This window comes from Arvicanthis niloticus, chromosome X (genome assembly GCF_011762505.2).
Source record: "Arvicanthis niloticus isolate mArvNil1 chromosome X, mArvNil1.pat.X, whole genome shotgun sequence".
Classification (NCBI taxonomy): domain Eukaryota; kingdom Metazoa; phylum Chordata; class Mammalia; order Rodentia; family Muridae; genus Arvicanthis; species Arvicanthis niloticus.
In genome coordinates, this window is record NC_047679.1 from 10,898,572 (window position 1) to 10,913,397 (window position 14,826).

Sequence of the window (14,826 nt, forward strand, 5' to 3'; positions counted from 1 at the left end):
CCTGTTTCAAAGCAATTAATCTAAATCTCTTCACCTTAACTTCAGGGCAGAGTCTTCGGACAATGGCAAAAAGCAGCAACATTCTTCACCAAAATACCACAAAAACAGTCTCTAGGCCACATTCTGAAATTCTTCTCCACTGATCTGTCTTGGGTCATGTCAGCACACTTCAAATCACTCTCAGTAACAAAGTCTTCCATATTGCCACTAGGATAGCCCATTAAGCCCCACTTAAAGCATTCTACTGCTTTCCAAATCCAAAGTCCCAAAATCCACATTCTTCCAGACAAAGCCATGATCAGGCATATCACAGCAATACCCCAGTCCTAGGAACTTCGTTCTTAGAGTTTTACTGCTGTGAGGAGACACCATGACCAAGGCAAGTCTTATAAAGGACAACATTTAATTGGGGCTGCCTTGCAGGTTCAGAGGTTCAGTCCATTATCATCCAGGCAGGAGCATGGCAGCATGCAGGCAGGGATGGTGCAGGAGGAGGTGAAAGGTCTACAACTTTATCTGAGGGCTGCTAGCAGAATACTGCTTTCCAGGCCACTAGGATGGGGGTCTTAAAGCCCACACCCACACACCTACTCCAACAGGGCCACAGCTACTTCAACAGGGCCACACCTTCTGATAGTGCCACTCCTTGTGCCGAGAATATACACACCATCACACCCAGGTAGAGTCTCTTCTATCTTCAGGATATAATTGGTCAATACATTGTTTTCATTTGTGTCCTATAGAAGCGTTGCTAAGGGATTAAAACCAGAATCATGGGTACCTTAGAAGTGGCTACACCACAGAGGTAAATCTCCCTCACCCTCTGAAAGCATTAATTACCTAGAGATCCTTCTTAGGGAGGAGTGGGATTTCATAAGCCCCTCTCCCTAGCAACTATTAGCTTTCTACCTATGCTCAGGAATGGGAGAGAGGCTCATAAGTATTCTCCCCTCTCCGTGACAGATTATGAAGGTCCAATCTTCTGGAGGTCATAACAGCTGCTAAGACTTCAGGCATGAAAAGGCTATGTCATGTTCTAGAGGCCTGAGTCCACACCTCTCCACCCTCTCCCCTGCCTCTTACATTCTTTTTTTACTTTCTTCCATGGAGTTGCCTGGCCCATGGAGGGGATATGCATACTTGATTTATGGCTGTGAATTCTAAAATCACATATTGTCAACACTTTGGCCAGTTAAGAATCTCTGCAGTAGCCAGGCAGTGGTGGTGCATGCCTTTAAGCCCAGCACTTGGGAGGCACAGGCAGGTGGATTTCTGAGTTCGAGGGGAGCCTGGTCTACAGAGTGAATTCCAGGACAGCCAGGACTATACAGAGAAACTCTGTCTTGAAAAACCAAAAAAAAAAAAAAAACCATCTCTACAGTAACTGCTATCAGACACTTCTTTGGCAAAATTCAATTGCAGCACTAACTTATGGGCATAAAAATCAATAATTAGAAGAAATTTGGCCTTATACCCAAATTTGTCATTATACTGTACTAGGATACACAAAAGTAAACACCAAAATCAGTCCATGGGACCTTTTCCTGATTGTGTGTTGGCATTACAATGAATTAAGAGTTTTGATCCCAGTCATAATGTTTACTGCTACCACCATCTCCTCTTGACATTTGACCCTTCTTGCCACAATTGGGATGCTGTATATTTGCTAATAACTAATGGACACTGCTAAACTTGCTAAACCTCAGGGAAGATGATAAAATGCACAAATAGCTTCTCACTAAAAGAATTATCCAGGCCACACCAGCTATAACCCAGAGCTTCAAACATTCTGCCTTGGAAGTAGGTACATCCACATAGGTACCCTGCTAATATATAGATTTATGCAAGCTATGGATGATGTAACAGAGCAGGGAACATATAAATTTCATCTTTTGACACACACTGTAATAGCTCTATGGATTCCTTTGTTTCTTGAAATATGTCCTCTGTATTCATTATGTTCAGTCTCTCTCATTCCAAGAGACACTAAACTTGTCATTGTCAGACTACAGGGTTCTTCCTGAAGCTATTTTGCTCATCATTTGTACCTACTGGGTAAAATTGGTGAGTTGGGACCAGATTCTCTAAGAGGAGTCTCTGTGGGACAGGTCTGGTCCAGATACTCTAAGAATGAGGGGTGAAGAGCATCTGGGCGGAGGCTTTGAAGATGAGAGGAACAAAGAGCCCAATTTGCCAGGCTCTACACTTAAAACAACTCAGCATGCAGTAACTGTTCTTTGCATCTCCTTGTACCGACAGTCTCTTCAGTACTGGGAGCCATAAGCTGAGGATACAGCTCAGCACTGGGACCTGACACTCTGGTCCAAATGATGTGATAAAGAGGCTAAGTGAATTTGGACCTTCCAAGAGCAGCCCATGATAGCCAGTCCAGCAAGCACAGTACCCTTTAAGGCTGGCATCCATACAAATAGTCAGTGTCTTTTCCAGGTGGGTGTGTACCTACTGAGTATCCTCCAGGAAACAGAACTCAGGTGCAAGCACAGATTGAATTCTGAATAACGTGGATACAGAACTTCCAAATGCCTCAGTTGACACTTGGATCATATAAGTTGTATTCATTGTGTATTTGGTATTTTCATGAATAGTTATTATCTAGGGATTCCTAATGTATTCAGAACAAATCATATACATTTTAATTCCTATGGGCACACATGAAGAACGTTTAAATATCCATGTATGAGTTGAGCTATGGGTCGTAGTCTTCCATTCTGTGTGAGTATAATACAAAATGGTTAAGGACATATTTTTAGAACCCTAGAACACAAAGTCCATCCCACAGACCTCTGAGCATGCTACTGCAGCTGGGAAGCATTAGTCTGCCATTATTGTCATTTGCCTTGGGAGTGATCTTCAGTACTTGACATGTGTGATTGTTCTGATGGCCATTCCGTGAGTGTTAGTGCCACAGATGACACGGTAAGGGCACTTCTAGGGAGGGACAAAAATAGCCAGGTTCCAACTTCCATTCATGGATGCCAGTTTCCCTTAAATATAACTTTTCAGCCTGCAACAGAGGACTACTAATTCTGCTTCAAAGGTAGACTATTTTCTCTTCACATTTCATCCTCAGGACTCTATTTCCTTGATGTGTTAAGGCAGCATGCAAAATAATGGGTTTCATAATGACATATTCCCATATTCTTGGTTTTAATCAGTCCAAGTTCCAATCGCTTTGTCCCACTCCCTATCCTCATTTTCCTAGTCCCCTTCTCTCTCCCTGATTGTCCCTGTTACTACTTTCCTGGCCCCTGTATACAGAGTTACTTTTTGTACCTCTCTAAGGACTCAACTCCCCATCTGTTGGGAGCTGACCTTTAGCAGAAAGGGGCTAGAAAGCAGCTATCCACATGCTAGCCACGCCTCCAAGGCTTATGTCATATCCACCCGCCTACAAGGGGCGTGGCAAAAGTGTATAAATACCCTAGATTTCCCTTCAAATAAAGAAACTTGTTCAGAGACTTGATCAGAACGTCTGTCTTGTCTCCATTCCTTGAGTCTCTTCTCTTCATCCTCACTCTCTCTCCCTCTAGACCCTGACCCGAAGACCAGAGTGGCAGTTTGAAGCCAGGCACAGTGGAGCAGGCCATAACATAGTAACTAACCAGGCTTTTTAAACCTTTTGTCTTAAGCCAGGTAGAGCAGAGCTGGAACACCCATCTTATGATACCCTTTCTAGTTCCATGTCCCCCCCCCCAACACAAACTTAAACAAGAACACAAATTTAAACATGGTTATTCATTTGAAGTTATCCCTGGGCCATCTGTCTTTCTGCATTTGGTTTGTTTCATTGAACACATCCCTTTATCAGCACCTCTGACCCCTCTCTGCATCCTCACATAGTGCTGAGGCAGAGGTCTCTTGTCTCTTCCCTCTCCACAGTTCCATTCATCAGAGCCATATCCATAGGAAGCCACATTACCTCCATCATCCCTAGGAGAGGTACATGGGGCCTTATGGCTCCTACATACAAATGGGATATGAAATGGGCATATGCTCACCTCATAGCATCAGCCATGGAACATTAATTAAGTCTAGACCCGACTACAACCTTTCTTATACCAACACAGGTTATGTGTCCCTTGTCTGTAGTGGCCCAGAACCCTAGGTCTTATTTGTACTATCTATGTCCTTCAGATATAAGCCTTAATTCTGCTATTCCATAAGCTCTTCTGCCTTTGCTGTCATTTGGGTCTGACCTTGGACTTGGCTCTGTTAAGTATCTGCTTCATCTTCTATTCATGTTCGTATAAAATCCTAAATCCCTGTCCGTGCATCTTATCTTTCTAGAGTGGCACCTTGTCCCCGAGGCCTGTTGTAAATGTTAGTCAATCTTCACTATTGAGCCATACCCCAGGCTAAGGAGAAGTATTCTTTTAAAAAAAAGAATTATTATTCATTTTAATGTATGTGAGCACACCGTCACTGCCTTCAGATACACCAGAAGAGGGGCTGCCTTCAGATACACCAGAAGAGGGCATCAGATCCCATTACAGATGGTTGTGAGCCACCCTGTGGTTGCTGGGAATTGAACTCAGGACCTCTGGAAGAGCAGTCTGAGCTTTAACTGATGAACTATCTCTCCAGCCCCCGAGAACTATTCTTTATTGTGAGTATTGGTAAGTACTGCTCACAACACTTTCCCTGTGATGACTCTATTGTCTTCCTAAACTTGTCCCTGTGTTGCTCCCTAAATTCTGTTCTAGGGACCTAGGTCAATGATAAGATCACTTAGAAATGTATTCAATCACACCATGTATGGTAGTCTACTCTTGTAAGCCCAGTACTCCAGAAGCTGGAGCACAAATAGCACAATTGGGCTATTGGGTGAGTTCCAGTATCGCCTGGGATACATGATTAGAACATGTTTCAGTAAACAAAAATAAACAAAAAGAAGAAGATATTTATTATAGCCCAGGAGAGGCTATGATCCTGACTACTTGGAAGTTGACAGAGGGCAATTGCAAATTTGATGCCGGCCTGGGTGATTTAGTGAAAACTCATCTGAAAGTGACACTCAGTGTGTATGGTAATTTTGATAGTCTGAGTATCTCAGAAAACTCTAGGACATAACAGTAAAAGTTCCACTTTTGGGGCTGGAGAGATAGCTCAGCAGCTTAAGAGCACTGACTGCTCTTTCCGAGGTCCTGAGTTCAAGTCCCAGCAACCACATGGTGGCTCACAACCACCTGCAATGGGGTCTGATGCCCTCTTCTGGTGTGTCTGAAGACAGCAATGGTGAATACATAAAATGAAAGTAAATAAAAAAAACAAGTAAGTTCCACTTTTCCCCATGTGTGAGGACATTTCTGAAAGTAAGCATGTTGTGGGATCTCTCATCTAATCACCAAGTGAATCTGTTGGAGATGTCACATGGTGTTGGTAGTTATGTGGGAGGCAAGAATTTTTGAGGAATTAGCTCACTAAAACCGTGTACTTGAGTCTGTTTCTTACCTTGGACCCTTCTTATATTCTTTGTTGGCCACCCTAATCCAAGATGAAGGGAGGAACACCCTCTCCTGTATGCTGCATGTGTAGGAAAAGCACCCATCAACTGAACCTACAGAAACCGGAAGCCCAGAGTAATCTTTCGACCTTTCCTTCTTTCAGTATTTTGTCAGCACTGAAGCAGTAACTACTAGTCAGTGCAGCTCAGTGGTAGAGCCCTTGCCTCTCCTGCAGGAGGACCTGGCTTCCATTCCTAAAATCAGACATTACAACTTACTCCCAAAAAGCTAAAATTAGAGGGTAAAAAAATAACTTTGATTTTCAGAGAAGTGAATATCTGTCTATACTGAGCCTCAGGGTCTTTGGCAGATGAAGGTCCAATGTGTTGTCAAGCAAAGCCAGATTCTCCCACATCACAGAATTTGGATTTGTCACCTGTGTGCAGACAGGGACCTACAAAACTAAAAACTGAAATGAGATGGTTGTATCTAGACACATTTCTAGTGTAGCATGGAAGGTAACAGGTGGCCCTAGTGATGACTTGTGTATGTGTGTGCAAGACACATGTTAACATGAACAAATAGATGCCTGCTTGGCGATCCTAGGCAAGGGGAGTGTGCTTCAGTGCAGGGATGACTGACACATAATGCCTCGGGTAAATACAGGGCACACAAACAGCAATATGCATTAGGTATATACCTTGCTGAATGGAATATTGATAGACCTATTATATTTCCAATTCTTTGGGTTCTTTTGTGCATGTTTGCATGGATGTGGTGTGTGTGTGTGTGTGTGTGTGTGTGTGTGTGTGTGTGTGTGTGTGCCCGTGCGCATACATGCATTCAATTGTGAATATCAGAGGACACTGTCAGAGAGCCAGTTCTCTCTGTCCACCATGTAGGTCTTCAGGATTGAACTCAAGTCGACTGGTGTGGCAACAGATCCTTTATCACTGAGCCATCCAGCCTGCTTGAAACCTTGGTATTCTATCAGAGTGGTGGTCACACAGTAAGACAACACTAACAGAGTGCTTAGCAGGTGCTACCCCTAGTGCTGACCAGATGCTTGCCATATGACAAGATCTATGTTTGACAAGTGTCTGGGACACAAAGAGCAATCCTAGTGGGGCTCAGCACAGTGACAATAATAATAGGAAATGTTTGGCACCAAGTCAGAAGATTCCTAACAGAGTGTTTGACACATCCTACAAAATTGCTAAGAGAACAAACACTTGACACATGCTTAACTCAGAACTCTAGTAAACTTTTATAAATAAATAAATAAATATGTATGTGTATATATAGTGCTGATATTTAGTCTTTCAAAGATTTAGCTGGGACCCGAATTCCCACTCCATCCTTCTTCCACCGTGGGCTTATTTCGACTCTCTGTGGTTGAGACTAGAAAGAGAAGGAAGAGAAATGCTAGTGAGTTGCCACCACCTACTCACCGCTGTTTCCTCCTGTCCCTCACAGCCTACATGCTTTCCTTCCACCCAGCTTCAGAGCCTCTGCTCCACAAGCAAACCCTCTGCTACAGCACAGGAGATGCCTCACCTTGTCTTTGAATTCTTTAGCCAGAGGAAGATATGGCCTATAATTTGAGTGTTAACCTGGTATTTAGAAGCCCATAGCATCCTGGCTAGGGAAGGTCTCCAAACTACCCACCAATGGAGTAAAGGAAGCATGACATATTACTTCTGGTTCAGTGTTGCACCCCCAAAAGACTAGAAGTGGATGATTGGATAGGGTCCAATATAATATGGGAGATATGTGTGTGTGTTCTGGGCATTACAAGATGTGTCAGAGGACCGCTTACAGATTCAATAATCGTCATCATCTTCTTCAGGATCACTAATCTCTGCATATCTCACTCTCTTCTTCCTCTCTCGAAGCCGGTATTTCCAGGGATTTATGTAAACGGTACCCGATTCTGAAATGTGGAGAAGTTGGTACGTGAGAGCTAGGTCACATAGGCTCTTTTCTCATCAGAAAAGAACAGGACTTGTCCATCCAAAGAGCCCATGGGCCTTTACATCTGCTGGCTCACAGAGATTGAGATGTCAGCCATACAGCAGTACAGACCAGAGGCCAGTTTGGGTTATCCACCCAGTGTACTGTCTGGTCCCCATCCCCTGATATAGATTTCCTATTTCATCCTCCATTAGGAGGAGGACCCAGTGACCATTCACTTATATTGTATGGATTTCAGAGTTAACTCTGGAAACCCCCAGTCCATTAAAAAGTCAGGTGCCTCTAAGGGTTCCTCTGGCTGGGGGCTGTGAGGCAGACAGTTCTCAGGTATAGATATGTCCTAAAGTTGATCATAGTAGAAGGGGTACACCATGAAAGCCCTGTCGTTTCTAGTGAGACAAGTGCATGGGCCCTTCAGAGAGCAGAAGCCAGCTGGCGATCCCTACGTGGAGAGTGAGTGTCAGGATGAAAGAATGTGCAGACTCTGAGAGAATACTAACAGAAGCATCACCTGGGCTTCAGAAACGAAAGAAGACATGACTGCACTTCAGTAGTTTCAGTACATATGAGTGAGCCAGTGGAACTGCTCTTTGGCCAATAATTTAGCGCAGTTGTGGCAATGCTCATTACTAGTGTTCTAATTATTAAAATGCTCTAATTGAGGACACACAGGTCTGGTACTGCAAGTCCCACTAAGAACTTGTGGTGGCACAGTCCCCACAGGGAAACTATGATTTTGCTAAATGAATGTAGTATAAACTGCCTTCTAAATTCATATGTCTCTACCCATAGGTAAGTGAGCTCTCAGACAGCATCAGAGAAGTTGTTTTGTACAGTGAGTGGTGGCTGATGCAGAAACTCCCATCTGGTTAGACTGCACAAAGTAAGTGTCTATGGATTGTCCAGATAAACATCAAACAAAGTCATACACCTTCCTCCCAAGCTCAAGTTCCATCGCAGAAGGTGGGATCGATCGAGAGATTTTAAGAGGCAGAAGACATTAGGACCAGAGCAATGTAGTGTTTGAGGGACATGACACGGTTGATAAACTCATGAACACACAGTAGGCGTCTTTGCTCCCATGAGACCTGCACAAGGTCAAGCCTGCCAGCACTCTAGCATGGAGTGAGTAGGAGCGTCTATGCTGTCAGCCTCTGTGAGTAGCTCTTAACAATGGGTGGCTTTTATGGGGGGAGAGTCAGTTTTCTTTAAGAGTATGGCCCTTGGTAGGTCAACCATACTCTAGTGGGTGGTTCTACATCCCACAGTATGTAGATAGCACAAATTGGGCTTGGGTTTTTTTTTTTTTTAATAAAAAAGTATGGATGTTGGGAGAAAAACAACTAGGAAAGATGTTTTACATTCATTAGATGAAAGGGTGGGGTATGTGTGAATATGATTAAAATACATTACATAAAAACCTTAAAGAATTAAATAAATACCACATTGAAAAACAATAAATTATGTTAAGGAGTAGGAATCAGATTGCAGCCAACCTGTTAAGTGGAAACCATGCTTTCCAGAGGCAAGTTCTTCTCTGATGTCATGAATACAAATTGTCACTGACACCAGCTTTAAAAGAGAATCAGAGATAAGGCATTTTGACAAACAGTAATCGACAGGGGGCATTTCTGCTACTTGATTTAGGGTGTTCTAATTTGCTCGATAATATTGAGGACAGGACCTGGCAAATAAATAAAAACATCACACACCGAAATTAATCAGACCCAAAGATTCAATGACTTTCCATATAGTTAGAATTGGCATTTGAAACAGCATGTGAAGTTTCACATTAAAATTTGCACTTTAAGTATAAAATATATATTTATGTACTTATCCTCCACCAAACAGAAAACTATGCTCAACAATGTGGACATGAACTGAGGGACAAACGGGGTGCACTCCGACAGAAAGAGGTGATACTCGCCTTTATCCGTTTTCTCTGTGTCACGCCACAAGCTCTGTCAGAGGATTCATCTACAGACAGTGACAAATAAGAACGTTTTGTTTGTTAGTAAATATTGCAAAGGCTCAGAATCCTGCTGATTTAGGGAAGGACAGAGTGGAGAGTGAGCCCACTCATGGAGGAGGGGCTGGTGGAGCATGGCTCTCTTTCACCTGACTAATGACAGGTGTCCTTCTAGAAGTCTCCTTCTTTTGTGAGGAGGGGGGGTTAGAGACAGTGTTTCTCTGTGTAGTCTTAGCTGTCCTGGAACTCACTCTGTAGACCAGGCTAGCCTCGAACTCAGAAATCCACCTGCCTCTGCCTCCCAAGTGCTGGGATTAGAGGCATGCACCACCACTGCTCGGCTGGAAGTCTCCTTCTGATTGTTTAGGAGGTGTCAGCTAAGCCTCATCACTGTCTCTCACCCTGTCCCAGTACATTTTTTATGCCTCATAGTAGTAAATTGATTTCAGGAAAATGTTGAACTGTGTAAGTTTTCCGATATAGAATAATGAAAAAAATTGACTGAACACATGAAATGGTTCGAACAGTTCAGTGTTCCCTGTGTGAGGAAGGATAGGTTATTGGGCTCAGTGCTTTTGGGGGCTACCTAGCATGATAATTCTTCTTTATTCCCAAATACTGTGCATAAATTTCAGACCCAGAGCTTAGATTAAGTAAAATGCTTGGAGGAGCTTGTCCAACCTGACTGACTTGCCTCACAAGCCAGTAGGACACAGGATATTCTGTCTTTGAAGGCGTTACACACTGGCCATTTACTTACTATCCAGAATAATGTAGACAATAAGGTTTTAGGATTTCATATGACAGGATCTTCTACATAACCCTTAGAATGTTCTCCGCACAGCCCTGATTTGAAGAAGGGCAGAGCTGCCTGTGACCTTCCCAGGCATCTTGACTGAGAAGGGTCTTTCACAGCCCTCCCTAACCACTCACCTTCACTATCAGGAATTTCAACACATTCGACCAGGGGTCGCTTGGCCTGCTCCTTGCAGCGCATGAAAACTGGTTGGTTCACTGTGACCCCTAAAAGGAAGCAAAGTGCTTGTTGTTTAATAGGCAGCACAAAGAGGGGAAATGCCTGCTAGGGTCTGGGGTACAGCACAGATCTTAAGGCCCACAAGAGGCCTGAGCCCTATTGCCTATGGTCTATGCTGTCAGCTGTGCACAGGGTAGGAAAAAGCAGCAAGTTTGGCAGCCCCTTGACATTTGCCATAAAGAAAGGGATCATGGGAGAGGGCCCTGCTGTGTGTCAACAAGAAGATATGGCATAACGAACAAACTGGAGACCCCCAGGCTGCTCTGAGCCCAGATTTCCTGTTACCTAGGCCCATCATTCGGTCGTAGTTTCTTTTCATATACACGTAGGCACTTTTCTGCCATTTGGTCAGCTTTCCCCACTCTTCATCTGAAAAGTATGCAGAAATATCCTGGATGGCCTAGAAAAGAAGAAAACGTAAACTCTGGCAACTGCTCTGCTAGATGTGTGTGCCATTCCTCCCAGAATGCCCTCTGTCTTGGAGGACCTTAGTGGTCCACCCAGAGAATCAAGATAATCAAGCCTGGGAAACGTGAGGCTCGAGCGAGAGATGTGAGTAACAGCCTTTTCCCCAGCCACTAGAGATGCCCAGGGCTGCTCATTTGTGCTCCTCATAGCATTTGTGCATGGAGAGAAATCCTGAGACTTAGGAGGCCCAGTGGAGACTGTAGTCCTTGTCTCAAGTGCCTCTGATTTCCACCTTCTGATAAGTCATTCTACAATGGTCCTTGGTCACTCAGCTGCTTCTGTCCACCCACGACCTGGAGACCTCCTCACCTTGCGTATATTCTTTGGTTCATAAAACACATCCACAGGGATCTTGGCACAGGAACTCGCTGTTTTCCTGTCAGTGGGACCCTTGTGATTTTGAAAAGACATCATCTTGTCTTCTTCAGGCTCAAGACAAAACGTCCTGTGAAGAAAGGAGTTGCAAATAGATAGTAACAGTCAGTGCCTGAAATCTTCTTCTGCTCCTTTTCACCCCAAAATTATTTTTATTAAGTCTATGGGAGAGTTAGTGGTTAGGAACCAGTTGGGGTCTAGGAACATATATGAAGGTATCTTGAGTCTTTGAGAGTGGATCAAGCTTCTGTCCTGATTAGTTGCCCTGAAATGTTCATTGAGATTATGAGAAAAGAGAAAGCTATTGAATTAGGCAAGCACATGTTCTCACTCATGCGAGGAAAGTGAAAACTGATTCCCTAGAAGATAAGAAAGAAACAGTTGTCACTGGAAGATGGGTGGTGAGGAGTTCAGAAGAAGAAGGTACACCAAGCACCAAATGCAGGCAGAGAGGAAGCATAGCTGCTAGTGTTTTACAGTGCCCTTTAGTTTGTAGCTACAGATTGTACAGTCTGTAAGGGAGGAAAAGAAGCCAGAGTTCCCTTCTTGTGCCTGTAAGGCAGGGCAGTTGGGAGACCGAGGTAGAAGGGTCGTCGTATGTTCAATGCCTGTCTGAGTCAACTATGAAGTGAGATCTAGGCCAGTCTGAGCAATATACAACTAAATCCTGTCTCAAAGATTCTATCGGGGCTTAAGTTGTAGCTTAGTACTAGGCTTCTTACCTTCCATGTGAGAGGCTCTTGCATTAACCCCCTAGTTTTACCAGAAACATAGTAGGAGAGGTCATAAAGCTTCACTCACATGGAAATGAATTCGTAAGGACAGAGAAATATGAATGAACCATATTTGATGAGCACACACAGGTGTATCTTGAAGCATCATACTTCTCTTATATGTCACCTCCCATGCTCTTTTCCTATAGTCTCTTCCAGCTCTGGGTAGGTTCCTTAACATTGCCAGAGTCTTCCCTTCATTAGTAAGCAAATGCTTTAACCTTTCATTTAACTAAAAAGTAATAGACACTGAGAGGCTTCACCCTGCAGCTGATGGAAACAGATGCAGAGACCCACAGCCAAGCATTGGGCAGAGCTTAGGGAGTCCTGCAGAAGAGGAGTGGAGGACTGTAGGAGCCAGAGGGATCAAGGACACTAGAAGAAAACTTAAGAATCAAATGACTTTGGCCCATGGGGGTTCATGGAGACTGAACCACCAACCAGGGAGCATGTGTAGGACTGAGTTAGGCCCTCTACACGTGTAACAGCTGAGCTTGGACTTCATGTAAGACTCCTAACAGCTGGAGCAGGGGCTGTCTCTGATTCAGTTACCTGCCTTTGGGACCCTTTCCTCCTAGGTTACCTCTAGCCTCAAGAGAGGATGCTCCTAGTCCTACTGCAACTTGATATGCCAAGGCTGGTTGTATCCATGGGAGGCCTCCCCTTTTCTGAAGAGGAACAGAGGAGGAGTGGATGTGTGGAGAAGGGAGGGGGGGGCAGAACGTGGGGGAGGGCTGGAGGGGGAACTGCAATTGGGGGTTAAAGTAAGTAAGTAAGTAAAGAAATAGATTTAAAAATAATAGACAAACTTTATAATAAAAAGACATTTCTGGGCACCTGCTGAAACATAAATACATATGTCTACATCATTACCTACTGTAAATTTTTCCCTTTGAAACAGGATATGACTGGGTTGCTAAGGTAACACAGAAGCCCTAGGCCCAAATACTTGCCCTGTACCTGCCTCTTAAGGAAGTTAGAGCACCGTTTTGTGGTACAGTGATACATCATCATGTGTAGATATGTTGTGGTGTGTCCAGTGGACATTGGTGAGAGTGCTGTTGTGGTGTGTTCAGTGGAAATTGGTAAGAGGGTTGCCACAGGTTTACTAGTCTCCCCAAAGGATGGGTTCCAGGGATGTAGGAAATGGATATGTGGCTATGCTGTGCTGAAGTTCACGTGTTAAGTAGAGAGAGTATGAATTGCTGGGCTATTACTGTGCTAATTTAGAAATTCCTGCTGAGAAAAAGACCTAGCCTCTCCACATCTTCAGGACCGACTATCACACAAAGTCAAAGAATTTGGCACGTCTCAAGATACACTAATCAGGGGTCCTCAAACTGAAGTTCTCAGAAAATTTTTAGTGAGTGGACTTTGAGGTATCTCTGGGACCATGAAGATTGTATCTCCATCCAAGAGGAGGTTGGAAAGTAGCCCCCCTGATAGAGACTATTTGGTGTCACTAAGGATGGAGGAACTCTCAAGGCATATAGGTAGATTCAAAGTTCGTGAAGCTGAGGCTTACACCACTTCCCTCAGAAATAGTGACACACTGGTCTGGCAGACATCAAATGGTTATAGTTTCTAGGCTCCTTAAGTAATTGTCCAGTGACAGTTTAGCTCAAAGAACAGACCTATGGGTTGAGGAATGCTGGAGACAAAAGAAACGCACAAGTTGGTCTTTACAGGCTAACTTTCCTCTCTGTTCACATTTAGTTTATTGGGACATCCCCAAGAAAGAACCTACCTCAGACAGGAAGAGACAAAGGACTGTTTCTCCAAGAAGAGACCCAAATAAGTACCTTGACTCAGCTGTTGCTAGAGACTCAACAACCAGAGCAGCCAATGCCCAGTGAAGTGGGCGGGGTAAGTGAGTAAGAGTGGAATGTTGGCTCCCAGGGTTCCAGGAAGGAAGTACATCACAAAGGGGATGTACCAAATGTTCCCCCACCCCCTCAAAAATAGTATCATCCATCTCCCTAGCATTGGCTACTCCTAGATCTGTTTAGCTGTTGAAATGTGCATTCCTCTAAATGCCTAGGCCTTCCCTTACCCTCTACTGTGCAGTTGTTTATCTTAAAAAATGGCTACCCACTTCAAACCTTTCTCCTCTTGTCTTCCTTAGTCATTCTAACTTGGGATATCTTTACAATAAACTCATAAAGTTTAAATTATTTATTAAAGGAAACTATTAGAGCTGAAATTATTCCTATATGTTCTACAGACATAGATCCAAGAGCGTGTTTTCTATTAATACTCTTAGGAATAATAGCCAAACCGTCTACCTGTGATTAGAGTTTACAGGTGCTCTTTAAAGGGGTCACGGGTGCTTCTGTTAGGAAGGCTTCTCTACTCAAATAGTTTGTGCCTCCATGGGCCCCTTAATACTCTCTAGACTTTGCATTCTGTGGACTGCTCTGTCAATAATGCCCTGCACAGAGTGACTGAGACTTTTCTTCTGGCAAAGAAATGGTCCATGGACTTTGGGACCAGCATTAAGACTTTCACTGCATATTCTCCTTATCTTTTCTTCTTAATCATTTATAAAAATTAATTTTTAGTCATTTTACAAAGGAATGGCTTCCCCCACAGCCCACAACCAGCATTATCCTAAATGGAGAAGAATGTGAAGCAATCCCTCTAAAAACATAAGTCAGGGCTATCCACTGTCCCCACTCCTTTACCCTAGAGTGCTTATAACAATAACTGCAGACAAAGCTACTTCATTTTAATCAACAGATCAATCAATTAATAAAATACTATAAT

At 43.7% G+C, this 14,826-nt stretch overlaps 2 protein-coding genes across 7 annotated transcripts in view; one reads left to right on the plus strand and one right to left on the minus strand.

Annotated features, from left to right (window-relative positions):
- The window catches only part of LOC143435525 (uncharacterized), a 230,881-nt gene that overhangs the window by 129,314 nt on the left and 86,741 nt on the right, over positions 1 to 14,826 (plus strand). For all 6 annotated transcript variants that reach the window (XR_013105897.1, XM_076918509.1, XM_076918506.1 and 3 more), the window contains 2 exons: positions 3,552 to 3,614; positions 13,777 to 13,926. Coding sequence is in view for 5 of the 6 variants with exons in the window: in XM_076918509.1 (XP_076774624.1) it covers positions 3,552 to 3,614; positions 13,777 to 13,926 (213 nt within the window). In the remaining variant the exon portion in view is untranslated. The remainder of the gene's footprint in view (positions 1 to 3,551; positions 3,615 to 13,776; positions 13,927 to 14,826) is intronic.
- On the minus strand, positions 7,289 to 11,326 carry LOC117694193 (protein SSX4-like). The gene is made up of 4 exons (XM_076918541.1): positions 11,222 to 11,326; positions 10,730 to 10,844; positions 10,342 to 10,431; positions 7,289 to 7,449 (listed from the first exon to the last, which is right to left on the minus strand). Exons 1-4 carry the CDS (start codon positions 11,324 to 11,326, stop codon positions 7,289 to 7,291), a joined length of 471 nt encoding a protein of 156 aa, XP_076774656.1.

Bases quoted from the DNA above. Each gene is read 5' to 3' on its own strand.
- LOC117694193 (XM_076918541.1), bottom strand. From the start codon at position 11,326: ATGATGTCTTTTCAAAATCACAAGGGTCCCACTGACAGGAAAACAGCG. The intron at 10,845-11,221 runs GTGAGGAGGTCT...CTTCTTTTCTAG, and splicing joins AACCAAAGAATATACGCAAG to GCCATCCAGGATATTTCTGC. The intron at 10,432-10,729 runs GTAACAGGAAAT...GCTTCCTTTTAG, and splicing joins CGACCGAATGATGGGCCTAG to GGGTCACAGTGAACCAACCA.